The sequence below is a fragment of the Daldinia caldariorum genome (genome assembly GCF_022478825.1).
Source record: "Daldinia caldariorum strain CBS 122874 unplaced genomic scaffold F4812scaffold_18, whole genome shotgun sequence".
NCBI lineage: Eukaryota > Fungi > Ascomycota > Sordariomycetes > Xylariales > Hypoxylaceae > Daldinia > Daldinia caldariorum.
Window position 1 is genome coordinate 22948 of NW_025953054.1, and position 20566 is coordinate 43513.

Below are 20566 nucleotides of genomic sequence, written 5' to 3' on the forward strand. Positions count from 1 at the left end.
ATGCAGCTTTTAATTCGCTAAGTTTCCCCTTGGTGTTTGCTGCCATACATAGTAGAAATGCAGAGGGATATATTATTACGGTTTCAATGGTACAGTCGTAGCTTTTGCCAAGCTTCCAACTATAAGTGACAAGACTCATAGTTCCTTGATTTGCTACCTTGGTATTCGCTATCGGTGGAACTAAATAAGCGATGTTGGAAACAAATCAATCTAATAACTTGGCTTCCAACTGTATGACAAAAAGGTAGAGGTACCTCTTACATAAACCCAGGGCCCATTTTTAGCTACCCTGCAGCCACACTCCACAAGGGGTATGTCTTATGACGCCACATTGACCTAAGCCTTCAGATACATAGTAGGTACATTTAGTTATTAGACATTGAAACTACGAACTACATCACCAGAATTCCACACCTTGTCAACTCCCACTTCATCACGCGAAAATGGGGCTCGTCGACTACTCAGATTCTGAATCCGACTCCGAAACCGTCACCAAGCCCGCACCCCCCTCGCAGCCGGTAGCAGCTTCAGCTCCAGCAGCAGCAGCTAGCGGCAAGAAACCCTTCCAGAAGGTCGTCGACCGAGCGAAACCGGGCAAGATCCTCGTCAACCTCCCCCAGAGCTCATCTAGTCGTGACGAGATCAAACCTTCAGATACCAGCAATGAGCCACCCCCAAAACGCGCCCGTGTTGCGGGTAGAGGAGGAGGCGCGTTTAGCGGCTTTAACTCATTCCTCCCAGCTCCAAAGAACGTCGGAAAGCCTGCGGCGGCGGTGGCGAGTAGTAGCGGGACACCAGCGCCGAGACCTGGTATTAATCTAAAGACTGGCGCTACACCTGGTTTCAGTAGGGAGGTAGAGAGAAATGAAGAAGGCGGTTCAAATGAGGCGCAAACGGGGCGAGAAGATGCAGAACCGGCAATGAAACAACCCTCTATACCCGCCGAGCAAAAGCCAGCAGACGAAGTCAAGCTAGTCGGCAAACCACTGATGTTCAAGCCATTATCAGTGTCGCGAAAACCAGGAAAGAAGAGCGCGACCAAACCAAAAACCACCACTACCTCTACCCCATCCACATCCACACCGCCAGCTCCTCTGCCAAGCGAGGAATCAAAACCGAAGGACACAGAAAAAGCAGAACCACCTCCGAAGAGGCAGAAGATATCGCTCTTCTCCATATCCGACGAACCAGACACAGACCCAGTAGAAACCCACACATCTAATAACACCGGCGTCTACGAACCCATGTTCAGCACCCCCAGCACCAACACCACAGTCGACGACTTCGCCGCCTACGACGCGCAATTCGCCGCGTCCCCCAGCGCCCCAGCCCCCATGCCGTCCAGCGGCTCTTCGGCGGACACCCTAGACGCCATAGCGGCCGACATGAACCTATCGGCGGCGGCGCGGCGGGAGCTCTTCGGGCGCGGCGGCGAGCCCTCGGGCGGCAGCCGCGTGGTGCGCTTCGACACGGACCGCGAGTACGCGCACAACGAGGCCCTGCGCGCCTCGGGCCAGCTGCAGCCGACGTACAACCCGGTGCGCTCCCTCGCCCCCGGCAAGCACAGCCTCCGCCAGCTCGTCACCCAGGTCCAGAGCCAGCGCGAGGCCCTCGAGGAGAGCTTCGCTAAGGGCCACGGGAATCGCAAGGAGGCGAGCTCGAAGTACGGGTGGCGGTGATTCTGTCTACTTTTTTCGGCGCCTTTTTCTCGCGCCGTATCTTGTCTGAAGAGAGGAGAGGTGGAAGAAAGAGAGAGGAAAAAAAGGGGGGGAGGTATACTTTCCCTAGGTTTATTTCAGGTTTACTTACACATGTTGTATTGTATGTCATACATGCATCCCTACGCACGGGAGAAATTGGGGAGTTTGGGAATACCATCGTCCGGGTTAATGAAAGAATAGGCAGCGCGGTATATTTGCACGGGTATAAAATCATGGTCTGTTGGGGCGCTCATCCAGTTCGATTACCTAGAGGGTGTGAAATGAAAGGGTATATCATAAACAAACTATTTCCGTACCCATTCCCATTGTCTCTCTCCTATCGTGCATTCATTACTGATAAAGTATGGATACGCCAGTCCTAATATGAATATATATACCTATATATACAACACCAAGAACCTTAATCATCGGCCTGCTATTTACATAGCCTGTATAGACGTGAGTATTTCTGATACATCTCTCTAGTAAATACATGTACTTAATATATACCTTAAGTAGGTAAACATGCATATGTCCAATCTTTAACACACCCTCCTTCTCCTTCTTCTTCTCCTTCCCCTTTCCGCGTCTCCCAGTATATAGGTACCTATATAAGGTACCTAGGCATATATATATGTCACCAAGTCTCCACGGCCGCCGTCCGCCCCTGCTGCCACCCCTCCCCCTTGAACAGGAACCCCCACTCCCCCCTCGTCACGGGCGATATATCGTCGTACCCGTTCGGCGTCAGCGGCCCTAACCGCTGCTGCGACTGCGACTGCTGGCTCTCGCGCGTTGACGACGGCGACAGCAGCATCATCGAGTCGATGGACGCGCTGGCGTTGTTCCAGAACGCGAGTCCCGGCATCGGGCGCGCTGTATAGTCTCCCTCTCCCTCTCCTTCCTCGTCCCTTTCTCCCTCCCTTCCTTTTTCTTTATTCCCGCTGTCGCTGCTGTTGTCGGCATCCTCCTCCTCCTCCTCGTTGTCGTCGTAGTACGTCAGACCCTCGAGATAAATCTCCATCCCCTCCCTCGTTGCGTTACCCCCGCGCTTACCCGACACCGCAGCACCACCACCACAAGCTTTCCCGGTCCCCGGCACCAGCAACTTCGCCGTCGGCTTGAATATCCGCGCCGTCGTCGCCGTCGCCAGCTGCGTGTCGAGCGTGAGCACGGGGGTCGTCTGGGTCCTCGGGGGCGTCCTGGGCGGCGGCGGCGCGCTAAGCTTGATGACGGGTCTGGTGCTCCGCCCGTGTTGTTCTTTCCCACCCTCCTCCTCCTCCTCATATACCTCCTCCTGTTGTTGTTGATGTTGTTCTTCCTGATAAGGAGGAGTAGCAGCAGGAATAGAAGAAGAAGTCGTTTCGAACGCGCCCGTCCGGTCCAGCCCCCCGTACGCCCGCCTGTACATGCTCTCGACGTCCCGCAGCGCGCGCGCGTTCGCCCCGAGCCAGTCGTAGCTCCGGAGCAGGTCGGATTTCGACACGGGCCGGCCGCCGTTAGCCAGGACGAGGCGCCGCAGGGCGTCGACCGCGTCTTCGAGGCGCGTGCTGTCTGGCGTTTTGCCGGTGGTGGTGGGCGCGGCGTTCGCGTTGGCGGCAGAGGAGGAGGAGGAGGGAGTGGGGGAGGGGGATGCGTATGTGGACCGGGCGTACACGGCCAGGGCGGATTTGAAACTGTACAACCTGTCGAGGCCGAGGAGCGTGAGGCCCTCGGACGAGAAGAGCACCTCGTTTTGCAGCATGCTTCTGCGAACGAGGTCGTCGTTTAAGCCGCACGCGGATGCGGTCGCGGCGGGGGGGAGCCAGCTGGTGCCTATGCGGAATTTCCGTTCCGCCTTGGAAATAGTGGTTCGCAACGTCTTTTCTGCTTTAGGAGAGAGCAGGCTGGTGTGGATCAGCCGAATACCGAATTCGTTTGGTCCCTGTGTTAAGGAGGTTGTGGAGGATGCCGTGAGGACGCTTGACGGTGTTTGGGGCGTCATCGGCGTGCGAGGAAGCGGAGTGCCGGGTGTTGGGGGCACTACCCAACGACAACGACGGGGACTAATCAGGGGTTCCATGGGTGGAGGTGGAAATGACGGAGACGACGCTGCTGTGCTAGGTAGAGAGTCTGACGCGGTAGATGATACGGTAGATGTTGAGTTGCCTGTGCCCCTTCGGACCAGTTGTCTCAGTCCTACGACGGGCGAGGCAAACCGTGTAGGAGACTTAATCCCCGGTGTGAGTGGAGGCGAAGTTGGTGTAGGGCATGGCGGCATTACGCTCGGGAGTTGATATTCCTTCCGCACGACAACTAGGGTAATATGTAAAGCCTTTCTCGCCAACCTCTTCGATGTGTATTCTAAAGCTTCGTTTAAGTGAGAAGGTAGGTTGTAGGCATCGAGAATCGATGGTCCTGCCTCTAAAGGCGAGGAGATGCGTTGCTTCGACAGCGACATGGCGGGTGGCATAGTGATTACTAGGTGGTATCTCCTTTAGCTGATGATAGAGTAAGGCTGATCCGGCCCGGTTGTTTTGACTTCCGGTGGCGAGGCCTACTATTTAGATATCGAAGGATGATATGTTAGATATAGATATATAAAGAGGCACAGGGCTATTTGATATATCACGACGCAAGGGATGTTTAAGACGAGATCCAAAATTGGAAATGAGTAAGGCTTAGGAAGAAAGGGGGTTTCTACAGTGGAAGTGTGGATATAAAAAAAGAAGGGCGCTTCGAAACATGGAATGATGAAACGTCAAAATGTTGAAACAAGAAGAAGTAGTAGAAGCAAAGAAGGTCGGCTTCGAAGCTGAACCCCCATGAGGCTGGCTGCCGACCATTGTTATTTGTTCGCCAACTCTCCCTTACCATTCTTTATGACTTCTACATTCAGCGGCCATGAAACTTAGCGTCAGGTTCACCTTGGCCACCGCATTTAGCTGGTAGAGATTATGTTGGCGACTAACGTGCTTCGTTTCAGGAGAGAGAAAGATGTATGATTCGTCGATGGACCTAGCTACCTACTTGTCACATGCAGCAGCCACTACTTGTTTAGATGCAGCTTAGATGCAGATACACCAAGTCAGATGTGCATAGCGAACGAAGTATTTCCCTACACGTTATTAGCCCTAGATAACCCTGGAATGTTTATGCATAAACACGCGTGCGTCTGTAGTATGTGTGATAGTGATAGATGGGCCGGGATGGGTGGTGTGCTGGGACCTGCAGCTCACAACGACGAGATTTCCTCCAGTCATCTTGGAGATAATAAGAAATCTCGAAGGTTTAACCAACCAAATACCCCTATCCTTTCTTATCCTTGCCTATCCCCTTCCTCCCCCGCATCTTGACTCGGCGGTTACAATACATACTATGTAGTAGTAACTAGGATAATCCAAATATAGATAAAATACCTACATAGGCCGGACTTGGCACCCGCCCATTGGTAATCCCTGTTGGTCGTCCAAGCTAATCCTACCTCAGCTAGATTCCGAAAGCTTCTAGGGAGGGGTTCGATCCAAAAATAGACCTTAACCAACGTTCTCGGAGGCTAATATCGGTCCATTGTTGACGAGCAGCCGGATCCAACAAACAGTTGCAACTAGGGACTTTTAGATACAAGGTACAAACTATATACCTTAGGTAACCATTGTTGTTAATTCTGAATAAAATCATACATGGGTAGTATAAGGCCTGTGAGTAAAGGCAATAAGCAATAACCAACAAATTCAATTAATTTTTGTAGGTATCTTATTAATGAATTAAATAATGTAAGGGAATTCTGTATAATATTAATAAAGTAACTATAACTAACTACCTACCTAACCTTATATATCATTCCCATATTATATGACATATATATTGTTCTCATATCTATACTTACGGCACTTGGGTATATAAGGTATGATATTCTCAATCTCTACAATGCCGTTTTCCACAAGTGGGAGCTTTCGGCAATTATGATAACGAGGTGACATTCAGTCCTGCACCTATAACCTAGGTACCCAAGGTACTTACATCTCATTTACCAACACCCTACAACCAATCATATCCAGTCCCTATCACTTCACCCCGGACGGATTGTTGTGATTCCGAAAGAAAAGCTCGAGACGCCATCACCATTTACTCGTCCAGCGTCAACTGCGAACTGCAGTTCACAAAACTGCAGTTGATACACATGTCTAACCTACTCACTTTCCTGTCCTTCCAACCTGATGGTTAACTGGTCCAGATATTTTTAGTAGCAATGGTCTGGAATAAAGCAGGGGAGAGAATTTAAATAGCGAAAACTCTTTGTGTGTGTAGCTTTGCTTCATTTGCTCAGTACCTTGGGAGGTAGCTAATTGCGTCTTGGGCCGTTAACAAATGCACTAGCTGCAGTCACATCATCTTATCATCTTGTTCGTGTTGCTCCTTTTTTCGCCTTGCTATAAACTAATTCACGTAAACGTGAGGAGCTGGGTATTCCGTGCTAAAATAGTAAGCAAAGCAGCAAACCCACCATTTCCATCCCTTCTGGTTGGAAGCATCATCCATCACACCTTGCCCTCCTGTGAGAATTGCTATGCAATAAAACATAACTCATACAATTAGAAATCCCAGTTGGGCACGACCAGAACCGTCTACTCCCTCCTCCAGGTTGCGCCCGAAGAACGTAGCTGTGTAAAGTATCGTTTTGTCCATCCCTAAAGACGCCTATCACGCCAGTGCTATGCATTGTCCCTCGTTTCCCTTTCCATCTTTCCCACCAACCTGTCATTACGTCTTTTATGATCAGTTCTATGTTACGTTACAACCCGGCTAGCCTAAGTTTACCCTGATCATCGCACCAATCAATATGGCGTCTAAGGGAAGGTTTCGTAGGATCCTGAGATTGGGTTACTCATGCTAGATCGCGGTCGATTTGCATGCTGAGATCTGTCAAGTTATCCATCTGTTCCGAAGAGCCGACCGACTGCTCCCATTCTTGGGCTTTGTCAGTCATAGTCTACGGTGGCGGTGGTAGAATCGCTCCACATACCGGAACCATCCTCTTCAATCTCCTCAACTGTCAGTCTAACCATCGGTTCCAAGACAACTATTGTAGAGTTAGCACGTAGTAGCTCTAGCGAACAGTTTTTCACCTTCCAACATGAGGATTCGTACCTTGGCGGAGTTCCATATATTGTACCTGAAGGCTTTCATCCATCCCCTCGTTGAGACTGAAGTACGGCTCGCACTTCTTAAGCACTCGGTCCAAAGGATCCACCGTATACTTGGCTGCCTGCGCTGCACGGGAGACATACGTATCTCGTAGATATTCTAGACAGGAGACAGCCAGACGTCCGATTACGAGAATTATTGCCCGCGGCATTTCAAGCGCTCCGTCCATCTCCCCGAACGCAGATGAAGGTCCGTTCCTGAACAACTTCTCCTCTAAAAAGTTCTCTACATCATCACTGACTGAATGGTCGATGTATCCGAGAAGTCCTGGAGCCCACCTTGGAATATTCTCCAAATTACGCAACTGGATTATATCGCTTGTCTCGCCAGTGTTTCGTACGCCTTGGAAGAGATCCTGTTGGAATTCAAGGAAGGCCCGGCCTTCTGCGTTCTGTAGGTTTCTGCATTGGTTGGATACATGGCTGATCAGACGAAGGACGTTCTCGTAGTTAGTGCTGTAGCGGCAGTACGTTCCGGCAACGCGGAGGAAGGGCGATACCATATGAGAAGCCAATTCTCCGGTGATATTAAGCCGCAATGTTGTAAATACCTTGAAATCTGTCACCGGGGCAAAGCTTATGAGGCGCCTGATGATAGAGTCGGTGGCCTCGGGATTCTGGTTGAGAGAGATGAGCTTCTCCGTAAAAACATTGGCCTGGCCTCTAATCCAATCCCGATGTAGAATGTTGCACTCTTCTACCGTGAATGTAACCGGTTCACCCTGGAGACCCAGTAATAATCGTCCATGGGCCTCCTGTAGGTGCCTTGTCTGGCTGGGCACCGAGTCTATGGCCGCCATGAGCTTATTAATAAGGGCAATGATCTTTTCATAGTTGGGTGGCCTCGCGGATCTCCTTGATACCACAGTAAGCAGCCTAGCATATTGTGGAGGAAGATCAAAAACCTGGTCGACAGAGATTATCATGATCAGCCTAACTAAGAAATCTCTGTCTAGAAGCGCCAACGTTTCGTAGCGGCCCATTCGGGCGAACTCAAGCATGGTTCCAAAGTATTCTGGCCAGGAATTAAGGCGCGTGTGGAAGGTCTCCCAAACATAAAGGAAGATATCTAAAGTCATGTCCACTATGGTCAAAGGTCGGTCCACCATGCTAGGCACTACCATATCGACGTCACCTTGGAGCAGGCCATACTCCTCTGGAAATTTAGCTTTAATGGATAGAAGGACATATATGAGCATCTTGCCTATATCCTGACGTACGCCGAGGTCTGAGTTCCTCTGTAGCAACATACGTAGAGCGTCCTTGTGTTGGTTGAAATAATCGAAAAATGCTAAACAGCACGTGGGACACCGTTGACAGGCCTTAACCAAAAGATGTTTAAGTTGATCGTAATCCGGTAAGTCCTTAGCTCGGGATGCGATCTGGTCTAGATGACCAAGAGCCGTTTGCATCGCTAGATTTTCTCTTAGGTGGTCTTTCGAGCACGGAGTACTCCACACATGGGTGAGCACCTCGTGCACAAAAGGCATATGAGCCGGATCATAGAGGCAATGCCGCTGGACTATTGACCAATTGTCCTCCTTGACTTGGGACTGGAGACTTCTTGGAACGCTACACCGGAAAGGGCCAACTTGACCCGACGCCTTGAGCATTTCTTGCTCCTTCTGCAGCGAGGTAGAACGCTGGTAGAATAGCATATAAGCGCTATAAACCTTCTCGTAGGCAGCGCCGGCCTCAAATTGTGGGCGGTAGTCTGGTCCCCCAAAACAAGCGTTTTCCATCTGCGAAGGTTCCCATGATGTGACTAGTTCGTCGTTGAATTCAACCCAAGACGGCTTGCTGCTTGAAGTGGGCCGCTCTCGGATGTACGAATAGTAATGGCCAGACTCTGCAGTCCCGGAATGGACGAGAATCCCTACCAGCTCGAACATGTCCGGCTCGGTGCTACCGGAAGGATCACTTAAGTGCTCGATAGTATAGGGCTGCATATTTATCTCATTCGGGAAAGGGAAATAGTCGTTGATTTTGCTTCGCGTTAGAGTTCTAAGGTTAAAGTCGAACCTTTTCAAGTGAAAAATCAAGTTATCGGGGATGTCCTTAAGGCACGCTCTGCTCATATGATTAGCGTTGCTGGTAATAAAGGTAGACAATGCTCAACTTACCTTTTGACTGCATCCACATGCCTGTCACAATCGGAACACTTATATTTATTGTCTAAATTGTTAGTATCATTGCATATTCATTATGATTTGCGAAAACATACCTCCTTCCATGATTTCGCCGTCCACGTAGGCTTGGAGACTTTCCTCAAGACCTGCTTTGCCCTTGATATCGCACTGAATCGCCGAGAAGGGCTCGATGCGTTCTGAAATATGTTGACATTCCTTGGATTTCACTTGCTGGACTAGCTCACCGCCATAGAATGACCTCAATTTTTTCTTGTCGGCATCTAAAGGTAGCTGCGCCTCCCATCGATCGAAGAGAAGACTGTAGAATTCGTCTACATCCATCTGATTATGGATATCAATAGGCGCCTCATCATAGGTCATGATTTGACCGACACAGCCTGCAGGCTCCACAAACCGTCGTCGACTATCTTGTAGGAACGCAAATAGTGCCTGGGTCTCTTGAAGGAGTGAGTGTGTCAGCGGGTTTCGTACTCGCCTCTCGAGTATGAAGCGGCGGAACCCGACGTTCATGAAGAGCTGCGTAAAGAGCGAGTTTAGGTAGCAAGTATTCGAAAGGTTTCGCATCCCGGAGTACCCACATGACGATCTAATGGCGTTCGACCTATCGAAAAGCTGCGGCAGATCATATCTGTACGTATCCATACCATCTTCGGTAACGCGGAATGATGTAACATTATGCAAGTCTCGAAGTAAACAGGTAGATAATGTTGCATCATCTTTGACCAAGGCGAGTATGATATCGTAAAGTATAGATCGCGAAGGTGTATTAAGGATCACCTTAGGTACTAATTCCATGCCTTCGTCTTCGGGCGGAAAGAGATGCCGAGAAAATAGTTCTGATGTGAAGGTAGGATCGAATTGTACCCGTTCCTTTCTGGCCGATGCCTCCGCCATACCAATACTTAATATCATGATAAGTCCATATGCCACAATGTCCCTATCTGGATGGGCTATGTCCTCCGTGGTTGTGTGTGATAGCAGAAGTTTCCCACACTGCCTGAGACAAGTTGGCAAGTCAACAACCCCAGGCTTCTCCTTATTGAGCTTATGAAGTAGTTGAAAGGAGAGACTAAATGTCTCTTCGCATTTGTTCGGTTCCGTAACGGCTTGGTGTACCAGCTGGAATATGAGGGGCCAGAATAATTCCGCGAAATCCAACGCCTGCGCGCCAGGTACAGGTTGTTCATGGAGGCTCTTAGCAGTAATCAGTCCAGCGATGCTCTTCCTCACAATGGGGCGGGGATCATCAAGCACAAGGCGCTGAACCATCTTTTGCAATCCAACCTGATCTCGAAACCCCTTCCAGAACACTTCACTCTTTTTACAGGATTCAAGCAGGGCCTCAAATGATCGTGTAATCAGTTCGATGCTGACCTGGTTCGTTTGGGCAGATGCAGCGACTATAAGTATTGTTGAAAGCCTCTCCAAGAGGGTTGGGCTTAGAAGCTGTGTGATTGTTTCGGCATCAATGATTTCTTAGCATAGTTAGTTAATGATTAATCGCGCACGTTGAGTATCACGTACCTTCTAAGAGATGGATATAATTGTCCACCAGCTCAAGACTGAGCTTGAGCTTAAGAGCTTCGCTGGAACCTCGCTCAAGAACCTCATAGTCGCAAATGGCTGCAATGACCAGGGACATTGCCTTGGCAGAAGCATCCTGATGGTCGTTTACCGATTTTAAATGGGCCTCGCAATCCTGTGAAGACACTTGCATCACGTTACTCTTGAGTCGTCGAGTGCTAAGATATTCACGGAGCGCGTGTAGAGCATATAGCGACTTGAAAGGCTGTCCAAGCGGGAAGACATCTCGGTAGGAAGTCGCGGGATCTTCAAACGCCGTCAGGATTGAATCGTCAGCTGGGAGTGAAACGAGGAAGTGATAGATCTAAAAACAAGTAAGCACATTTTCAAGTATAATGTGAGAAGAAGTGGCCTACCTCTTTGGCTAGCTTCTCCTCCATGCTTAGATACTCCCATAAGTCCTTGAAGTGGCTCAGTATCTCAATGTCAAGTGGCGAAGCTCCTGGTTTTATGCGTCGAGGAGAAGTTGTGATACCGGTTTCTTTCTTAACAAGGATCAGTCCGGTTTTTATATCAAGCTCCTCGATCGATTTGCATATTGCGCTTTCTGATGGCGCCAAAGGTTGTCCACGATAGTATAGACGGTAATTATCAAACCCAGTAGCTTCGCGTAAACTAGCGAGTAGTGAAGCTGCTGTATTTTTGAGTCCGATATTCAGAGATTTAATCTCTGTTTGATCGTCCCCGTCAAATGATTGATATTTCAAGTCTGCGAATTCACCATCCACCGGGCTAGGAGCCTGTAGCATGAGAGACCGCAAATCAGGCGCAGCAAAATGGGGTCTTGTCTGCAGCGATTTCAGGAGTGCTATAAGGACCTGTAGGGATCTTGTGAATTGTAACTCGTGTTCCTCGTATTGTTCCTTGGGAGGTTCTGTCACCACAGGCTCGCTATGCCCATTCACTTTGCTACCGCTAGATCTCTTTAGTCTTTGGGCTGCGCATTTGAGCTGCTGTAAGCACCGTTGCGCCAAAGCAAAATGAACCCTTCTTGCGCGGTGAAGCGGATACGATAAGATAGTCTTACTGTCAACGTAAATGTCGTCAACGAGGGTAGAAATGGCTGTTTCTTCGATGGTGTGACATGGAGCTGTCAGAATCATCTGCCAAAGAAGTTCTAACCCAGAAGACTTGATGCTATCTTCGTCATCAAGGGCCATACCGTTGGCATCATTCGCAAGGGGAATAATAGCTTCTCGAACGAATGAGAGAGAGCCCGCGCAGTAGCAGCTGGGTGGCAATTGAGGTAAATACTCTCGCAAGCAGGTATTGAGGAAAGGGTTGTCCAGGTGTGTCCTCTTAAGTGCACCGTTTAAATCATCCCAGGCAGCTTTTCTATCATCCTGACACGCGGCACCATCCCCAACCAAAAGATCCCAGAGACGTCGACCAAGCTCCGAATCAATGGTAGAACCATAATGCACAATAATCGCAGAAATAATCCTTCTACGGGCATGGCCTATCTGACTCGCATATACCGGAGCGAATCCGGAGCCTTTCGCATTTGCGATTGTAGACTCGAGTTCGTCAACCAGAAGCCGCGTCAGGTTGTGATCGGTTATCAACATCTGTAGCGCTGGGGTATTACCCATAAGCGTACTTAGTACTTGGAGACTTCCCGAAGTTGTTCGAGACTTAGCCGCAATATCATTCACGCAACTCATCCAGATATTTTCGCGCCCTGCCGGATCCGGACCTGAGGGCAATAAGGCACCGAACTTCGACAGAGCAAAGTTGTGAATTTCCGGGTATAACACAGAGCCTTGAGGCCCGAGGATAGATGACTCCTGGAGTAGCCGAACACAGATTTTGTAGGGTGAAAGGGGAACTAATTGGTAAGGTACCATCTTCTCCTGTAGTTGCTTCGTAACCTGGTCGAAAAGATCGCGCATGGAAGAAGAGAAAGACTCTATCGGTAGACTGTAGAATTTTTCACACATATACATGAGGCTATCCGGTTCAAGCAGACCGACCACCTTGGACATCATACGGACTATGGCATCGGAAATTCTGGGATCCTGCGTTGACGTCAGAGTTTGCCAAAGTAGTTCCGTCTGGGCGGCTGTGTAAGTTTTATTGACAGCTAGAAATCCAACTATGTTGAAGCTGGTTTGGGTGATTTCTGGGTGGCACGTTGGCCCAAGAAGATAGTCGACAATACCGGTTTTAACCAGATACCTAGATAAATATCGAAGGTAAGCCAAGTATTCCTCTTCTGGGTCCTGTCGTTCCATATACGACCTCCACTGCATAACAAGGTCTTCGCATAGGTGCGCGGTTGCTGCGACCCTGAGTTGCATTTGACGGGATTTCACTAGCTTGCAGCATATGCGCATTCGCCATTCGAATGAAAGAGCATCTGGTCTGAATTTCTCTTGAAGATCGGGATGCATTTCTCGGTGGTCCTCGAGTATTTGTGCCGCCTCAATGATATCGCCTAACAATTTGGACCTGAACAAACTGGACCTGAAAATCGAAGTCAGGCTGTTAATGAGACTCATAGCGGTATCGGAGCCTAAATTGTTGATAAACTTTTCGATCACTATGTCCATGGCTTCCGATACTGTCACGAAGAATTTGAGACCGAAGACCATGTTTTTTCTCGAGCATTCAAGTGTTGCTGGAGAATAATAGTTAGGAGGGGACAGCTTTCGATGGCTGTCGCGTAAGAGGCACTCCGTAAGCCAAGCGACCCCGACAAGGTTATCCATTACTTTCTTGGGAAATCGTATGAGGTTACTGGTGATTAGCTCAGTAAATTGGTGTAGGTAGGCTAGTAGGCCATCACACCTGGACTGGAGTATATCGAGCGGCTCCAAAACACCCGGGTGAGTCCCTGATATGTATCCATTCGTAATGGGATTATTTTCTTCCTTACTCGTGATGTTGCCGAATAATCGAAGGAAGTTTGGAGATATTAAGTCAAAGTCACTACCCTCCTCCTTGGTAAGTTGCAGTAACGTTCGGCAGTCAACTACGATCAGGAACCTAGTTAATCTAGCAATCTGCGCGAACATTTGGCTAACAATGTCTCGGGTATGGTTCGATTTTGAAGAGCCGTGCCTAAGAAAAGACTCCATTAGTCAAGCCAATTCGCGTTGGTAAAACGCTTGAGTTATGCATACCGAAGACCTATAGAAAAGAACAGGTCCGGCAGGGTCTGCCAAAAGTCTCTATTTTCCTGGTATGCTTCTATGACCATAGGGTATAATTCAATATGTGCGTATGATAGGTACGTATTCAGCCATTCGCTCAGTAGATGCAAGGCATCATCGACGTGAGAAGATTCTAGTTTAAAGTTAGAACATTGACGAAAATTGGGCGATCTTGACGCACGTTGTCGAAAATACTCTGCGAGGCGGACAACCGTCTCGTGGTAAGATTCCCCGCTGGTATGATATGGGAAATCAAGCATAGCAGCTCTGAATTCCGCCACTCTACTCTCTGGCAGAGATGTTAAGGCGGAACCCCCACCGTAGAGTATGGGATCATCCTCGTTTGGTATTATGGACGCTTCTGGACTACCAAGCTCGGATGCGGATGATGACGCATCTTCGGTCGAGGGTATCTGTATCATATTCACCTCTGGCTCTTCAACACTAGCTTTCAAGTTATCTTTGAGAGATTGCGCAGGGGTAGGGGACGGGGGGGAAGAGGGCGTATTCTCAAGGCTATCAAGATTCCTGAGGTTGATCGTGACTTTACTGGATACCGGTTCGGCAGTAGGCTCTGGACGAGCCGGCGTACTCGGGGGAAGTTGCTCTGGCGAGTCGACCCTCATAACGCTAGAATCGGAAGACGGTTTTTCGTCACCCAGAGATGGAATTGTTTCGACTGACGAGCTCCTAGAACCAGAAAGGGAGGTCCTACGACGTTTTCGGGAAGAAGAATCACCGTCGTCAAAAGGATTGGGTCGAGTTGAGCAGGGCTCAGAAGAGACGGCTCGTTCTCGCGGCTCGGGTGATCTCGAATCCTGATCCATCTGTACCTTGCTGACAGGGCCGGGAATGGTGGAAATCGTGGAGCTCCAGACAAAGCTTGAGGCGTTCGCGCGAGAAGGCTCGGCGGCTGTTACTGGACTCCAGAATTAGCATGTGGGTTACGGAAAGATAGGCGGGGTAAAACAGTGGAAGAAATAAACACAATAGAATAGAGGATAAGAGAAGAAAGAGAAGAATAAAAGACAGTCAAAGGTCTACAAGGGGTATCAAAGTGTCGCGAAAATGGAAAAGAAAAAAAAGAGATTTTCGTAAACTGCAAGAACGGAAGTAGACTTTAGTGAAGAAACCGCCGGAGAAAATAAGATAGGCACCCGTAATAGTTTGTGACGATAGACGTTGGAGAAGCTCTAGTTACGTTTTTAGTGACTAGGGGGGGGCGCTTTCTTTGGAACTCTGGCGTCAGTGGTGCAAGTGGTGCAAGTGTAAGGGAAGCGCTAATGGTGGGGGAGGGGCGTGTGGAGAACTTGGTTGGGAAGGCAGCCTTAGCAAAGTGGGAAAGCAAGAGCTCAGCTACCCGCTACAGTAGCAGCATTACCTGGGACTAGCTAGGAAGCTGCTAATCCTAGGCAAGTACGAGGTAGGGGTTCTTTACTTTCCCATCCTTCCCGGGGCCAATCTCTATCAAGCAAATCTTCCATCTTCAATCTTTCCAACATTTTCTGATATTAAAATTCTCCAATAACGATACAAAAGTAACAATGCTATAGGACATGATGTAAGATGTGCTGCTCACTTACCTCACATGAGAAAAAATGATGAAACGGCGAAACGGCGAAATGGCGAAATGGAGAAATGGAGAAATTGGGCGATCGGCTCCAAGCGTTTAATGCTTAACCGTGTGCGTAATGTGTACCCGGAGGTAGTAAGGTAGCTGTAGTCCGCGAAGGGTATTGTACGTAGGCATACATACAAAATATATGATTAGATGTATGCAAGGCAAACAAGAAGGAAGAATGAAGACCCCTTCGTGTACCTGATTTGGATAGAGAGTCAGGGTTCTCGATGGAGACGGAATGTGACACTGAATGAAGAAAGTGGGGAGACAAGTAGACCGTAGCGGAGACAATCAGGCAAGGCTGAATCGAGGATCCCCTTGGGATGGCTAATTTTTTCTTCTTCTTCTTGTCTTGAAAGGACGGCTGCGTGGTCAGCTTGGTAGCTGTTGGATGATAGGTAGGTAATGAAAGGTGCCAGAATTATTAGGTGATGCTAGTGTATTCTTGAGGTGCAGGTGGGGAAAGACGGGACTGTACAATACAGAAGAGATGTACGTACGCCTAGAAGTATTACGTACCTATCCCGTAGGCACAACCTTGGAATTTATAGGTACCTGGGTATAGACATGTGAATTAGGTAAGACACATAAGGTAGAGACTGCCCGTGGTAGGTAGTCTGGTAGATACCTAAGTGATGTACGAAGTACCTAGGTACCTAAGGTACCTAATGTAAGGTAATACAAATACGCAGGCAGGTAAGTACGAAATGTTGAGATGTGTTTTAGACAAGGTCGACGAAGTTCAGGGAACTCCAAAGAGGCCTACAATAATAACATATCTGCAAGGCGTCCAGTATCCGGATATGATGCAGGATTGGAAAAGAGTGGAAAAGAGGTAATGCACAATTGAGCAGGCAGGATGCAATATTTTCCAAGCTAGCTGTCGTAACTTTAGGAGATAGGGAAAGCCAACTTTATTTTAGCGGGTCTAAGCTGCAGGGTTGGGCTACAGAGATAGAGAGCAGGTACCGAGGTCCTGGTCTGCTGTGTTGTTTACCTCTCTGGCACTCTCGAAAATTAATGGCCGGGTCTTGGCATTTGCTTCCAGAAGTACTACTTGCATTTGTTATTTGAAATAACTACGAAGAAAAACTTAAAAAATAAATCAAAGCGACAATTATATAGAGAAACTCTTCCCAAGTCTTGTGATATATATTTTAATAGATGTAATTGTATTTGTTTGAATAATTCTTTGGAAGTTAATCAGACTAATATGCCAAGACCCGGCCATCAACTTCTGAGGGTGCCAGCCTCTTAGGTAAGGTACCTACCTAAGGCACTCAGCCAAATTGAAGTTCTAGAAGTGTGTCTGTTTTTAGGCAAATATTTGACACGTGCACGACGAAGTTACTCTGAAGAATTACATAACAGGTAACTAGTAATAACTTAGGGAACAGATTGATTCTATATCTTGGTATTTAAGGGCCGTTATCTTTTTGAATAGTAGAAAAAATATTGCATCTTTTAGACTCATGTTGATAGAAAGTGTCCGCAAGGAACTTTAATTAAGATAGTTAAAGCTACTTACCTCTTACATTAACTACCTTAGGTAGTTATATACAAAACATCTTTAGAGACACTCCAGGTTAGAAACATATAAATCTCCACTTTTGAAAATCTCCAAAGACTAACTAGAAAAAATAATAAAAGTGTTTTGATAGAACAGTAGAGAATCTAATAATTTATAACAGTTATCAGACTACGCGCAGCATAGAGTGGCTGTACATTATAGAGCAGCAAACATATTCCCATATACGGAAGTCCGACAGGGCCAATTCTTGGTCCGCCGTGTTAACCGTATTACATAGTAGGTATGCATAGGTACCTATACAATACAAAAGCGGAACAGGTGGGCTATGAAGAAGTAAGGCCGGAATCAAAATATAAATACTAGGTAAGTAAACAACAATACCTTAGGTACATAATAATAATGTTAAGCTTGATTAGGTAGGCTACGGATTAAAGATTCCAAGTGTTAAGAGATGGGATTCGATGCCCTAGCAAGGTTGAAAAGCGCCCGAGAAACTACAGAAGAATACATCAAAGAGAAATGGTATTTTCCTTTTCCCTCTGCTCCCTAAACACTGTTTATTCGTAGACCAAAACCCTCGCTGTCTCCGATTTCCTAACACATTCTCTCAACAGGGAACGAAGGAAACCATGGGGTTTTTCGGAGGCGGATGCTGCAGCCAAAGCCGAGGAAGAACGACGACGGCGGGAGAAAAACGAGTTCCTTTGTCTAATATTGGCAAAGATTACCGGAGAGTCAGCCATCGAGATGCCGCCATTACAATGTGATCCGATCGCATCTCATAAGGCCGCCTTCTTGATCACCACGCCGATCGAGTTTGGAAAATTTGAATTGTCAAAAACTACTTACAAATTGCTTGCCAAACATGTCGGCATGAGCCAAAATAGTGTCAGCCACTGGGCGTTGTGCGTGATTAATCGCAGCTTCAATCCCTCATACTGTTACGACCTGATGAGTGACCAGTTGGCTCTCAACACTATTGGCAAAAATTACTTTCGCGTGGCCGAAATTACCCCTGAATTCGTACAAACATGGAGCACGTGTTATTATATCGGAGAGACGACGAAATCTCATGAAGAGATACAAGAAATAGGTGAGCAAGTACTGAGGTGGAAGAGGTACTGAGTTCTTCGCTAACATAAAAGGCAAGGAACAAATCATACGTTGCTTCACCCGCGGTACAACCTCTTAACAAGCAATTGTCAGGATATGGCAGAAAGCCTAGTAAGAGAGTTATGTAACGGTAGAATAATTAGCCAGGCAAAACTAAGAGAGGAGTTATCTTTGGTGTCTCCGAAGATAGCCCTAAACTTGATGATAGCGCGATTAAAGTCGAGGATAGAAGTTATGGATGAGCATGAGGATAGTGACACTGTAAAAGTTGACATCGACGCCATCAAAGCGCTATGGCGTAAAGCTCATCGATAACCAATCCTCTTTTCTTTTTTTGTTCGAAAAGAAGAAGAAAAAAGGCAATAAAGGCTTATGATAAAATAAATTCGTAGCACTAACCACATGGCCTCTAAAATGAAAGAAAAACATACAGTTTACCTACCTAGGTACCTACAAGTTTGCCTGAGTCCTAAAACCATTAAGCTTGTGCACAGACCACCACCCAAGTATTAGGTTTAATGAGTGTAACTTCTTCATAGTTTTCAAAGTTTCAAATTAACCCAAATAAAATACTATACCTAATCAACAACAACAACAAGTTTCAATCCAAGATGGAAAGGAGAAAGAAAACAGTCTATCAGTTAGACACTCCCTATTCAGCTGTATCATGGTAGGAGCTACGAGCCTTATAGGCTTTCCCCATTCTAGCACAAGTCAGAATGCTAACTCTAATTATATCAGGCCTAGCGTAGCTCTTGAGGACCAAGAGACCATCTTAGAGCTTCTGTGCAAGTAAGTCGCCAGTCCCTCGGCGAGTAGAATATCTGTATAGAATAAGTCGCACAGGAGAGCCATATATATCTGTGTACTTCACACTAACATCTTAGGATAGCTTGCTCGTACCTTTGGGTCAGTACCGCTCAGAATATGTTGAGCTGTCGAAAGGCAAACGCGATAAGAAGAGGAAGCGCAAAGCTACAACCGCGCAATCTGAAAGTATTGCACCTCCTCCAGCTCCGGAACTAAAGTCTTACGTAGATGTTGGAATTGTAACTGTCACACGTCATTTACAAGAGTTAGCATCTCAAGCACAAGCCAAGATAACCAGTTCGGACGACAAGTCTACTACTCAGGATGCCGCTCACCGATCTTATTCAGCCATTTTCGTAGACCGATCTGAACTTCCAAATGTTCTTAATGGACATCTCCCACAGGCGGTAGCTATTGCTTCAAAGGCACATCCTGAGCAGATACCCATCAGGCTAGTAGGGTTCTCGAAGTCATGTGGCGAGCGTCTATCTGAGTCGCTGGGCATACCCCGTGTTTCCTGTATTGGGATTCGTCAAGGTGCCCCTGATTCTAAGGCGTTGGTTGAATTCACAACCAAGCACGTCCCCATTATTGAGATACAGTGGATGGAAGAGGCAAAGAAAGCGGAGTACAAGGCAACTAGCATTAACACGATCGAGACATTTGTGGGAACTAAGAAACAGCACAGCCATGGATTACCTGGACAACAATAGGTGTCCTGCCTAAACCCGTTCATAAATTCTCATTGATATAGACGCTCTACCTCATACGATGAATTAGATACCTATGTCCATCACATCAAGCAGCTATCTATCTACCTGGTATGTTATCCATTTGAAGGGTATCTCTGCCCTTACCCCCTAAGCTTACCTGAGTCTCTTACCTGAGTCTCTGACCTGATATGGAGATTAAAATACCTTCGTCCCAATATCACAATAAACGCCACCTTAAACTAGAACGATATGCTTCCGTATACCTCGTGCCTTAGATACCTACCGATCTATTTGATCAGTTCCTACTTCGCCGCCTCCGTAGACTTTCCTTGTCTAGTCGATTTCGTTTGCACTAGGATGGGTACCCGCATTCACAAACACCAATCTGACCCAACATGCTTTGCTAGTACGCTTGGGTAGGCTAGGTACCTAGACAGGTATGCATTTTTGCTGGCCTTGATGTTGTTTTGAGATAAATAGCAGTGGAAATAGGAAGGGGATGGGCAGATCCAAATCCATTATACTACATGTACCTTAGGTAAGTAAGCAAGCTTGAACTGGCCAAGGGGGGATAATTAGTACACACTGGGATAGGGGGTACCTTCTGTAGTAGAATAGATCCAGTGCCTTCCCGAGAATTCAAATAATCAAATGCATAAAAAGGAAAGAACCATATAGATAGGTCCCTTTCTATGGTTTCTGCCCAGGTAGTGATACTTACCTAAAGCAATGTACAAGCACCTACTTTCTAAGGTAGCAGGTAACTTATTTCCATTTAACTACATTGTTCTGCCTGCCTTGTTTTTGATGCATTCAACTCTGTAAACTTTACGAGTCCTTCAGCTCGCTGTGGAGTTTCATCTTGAGTTGTCCACCATATTCTTTTTTTTTTCTTTTTTTTCAATCAACATTGGCAGCTTTTCTGTTACCAAGCAAGCCAATTCCCATATCCCATCGTTTTATATTTCATGCTTTCTGTGGCGATACTTCTAACAAAACCTTT

The 20566-nt window shown here is 47.3% G+C and overlaps 5 protein-coding genes across 5 annotated transcripts; 3 read left to right on the forward strand and 2 right to left on the reverse strand.

Annotated features, from left to right (window-relative positions):
• The first annotated feature begins 299 nt into the window (after nucleotides 1-299).
• Nucleotides 300-2232, forward strand: F4812DRAFT_441419 (mitotic checkpoint regulator, MAD2B-interacting-domain-containing protein). The gene is made up of 2 exons (XM_047935239.1): nucleotides 300-2149; nucleotides 2211-2232. Exon 1 carries the CDS (start codon nucleotides 444-446, stop codon nucleotides 1677-1679), a length of 1236 nt encoding a protein of 411 aa, XP_047786958.1. The 5' UTR covers nucleotides 300-443; the 3' UTR covers nucleotides 1680-2149; nucleotides 2211-2232.
• F4812DRAFT_149165 (uncharacterized protein) lies at nucleotides 2009-4265 on the reverse strand. Its single transcript, XM_047929698.1, has one exon. The coding sequence runs from the start codon at nucleotides 4150-4152 to the stop codon at nucleotides 2338-2340; it is 1815 nt and encodes a 604-aa protein (XP_047786959.1). The 5' UTR covers nucleotides 4153-4265; the 3' UTR covers nucleotides 2009-2337.
• A 2287-nt stretch (nucleotides 4266-6552) lies between these two features.
• Nucleotides 6553-15323, reverse strand: F4812DRAFT_149220 (uncharacterized protein). Its single transcript, XM_047929699.1, has 8 exons — nucleotides 13957-15323; nucleotides 13746-13908; nucleotides 10977-13683; nucleotides 10561-10924; nucleotides 9111-10511; nucleotides 9010-9061; nucleotides 6831-8956; nucleotides 6553-6762 (listed from the first exon to the last, which is right to left on the reverse strand). The coding sequence occupies exons 1-8, from the start codon at nucleotides 14600-14602 to the stop codon at nucleotides 6662-6664; spliced, it is 7560 nt and encodes a 2519-aa protein (XP_047786960.1). The 5' UTR covers nucleotides 14603-15323; the 3' UTR covers nucleotides 6553-6661.
• Nucleotides 15324-16786: 1463 nt separating this feature from the next.
• On the forward strand, nucleotides 16787-18557 carry F4812DRAFT_441424 (uncharacterized protein). The gene is made up of 5 exons (XM_047935240.1): nucleotides 16787-16981; nucleotides 17047-17290; nucleotides 17344-17449; nucleotides 17542-18020; nucleotides 18078-18557. Exons 3-5 carry the CDS (start codon nucleotides 17379-17381, stop codon nucleotides 18353-18355), a joined length of 828 nt encoding a protein of 275 aa, XP_047786961.1. The 5' UTR covers nucleotides 16787-16981; nucleotides 17047-17290; nucleotides 17344-17378; the 3' UTR covers nucleotides 18356-18557.
• Nucleotides 18558-18587: 30 nt separating this feature from the next.
• F4812DRAFT_441431 (uncharacterized protein) lies at nucleotides 18588-20161 on the forward strand. Its single transcript, XM_047935241.1, has 4 exons — nucleotides 18588-18710; nucleotides 18782-18832; nucleotides 18933-19671; nucleotides 19758-20161. Exons 1-3 carry the CDS (start codon nucleotides 18652-18654, stop codon nucleotides 19561-19563), a joined length of 741 nt encoding a protein of 246 aa, XP_047786962.1. The 5' UTR covers nucleotides 18588-18651; the 3' UTR covers nucleotides 19564-19671; nucleotides 19758-20161.
• Nucleotides 20162-20566: the final 405 nt, after the last annotated feature.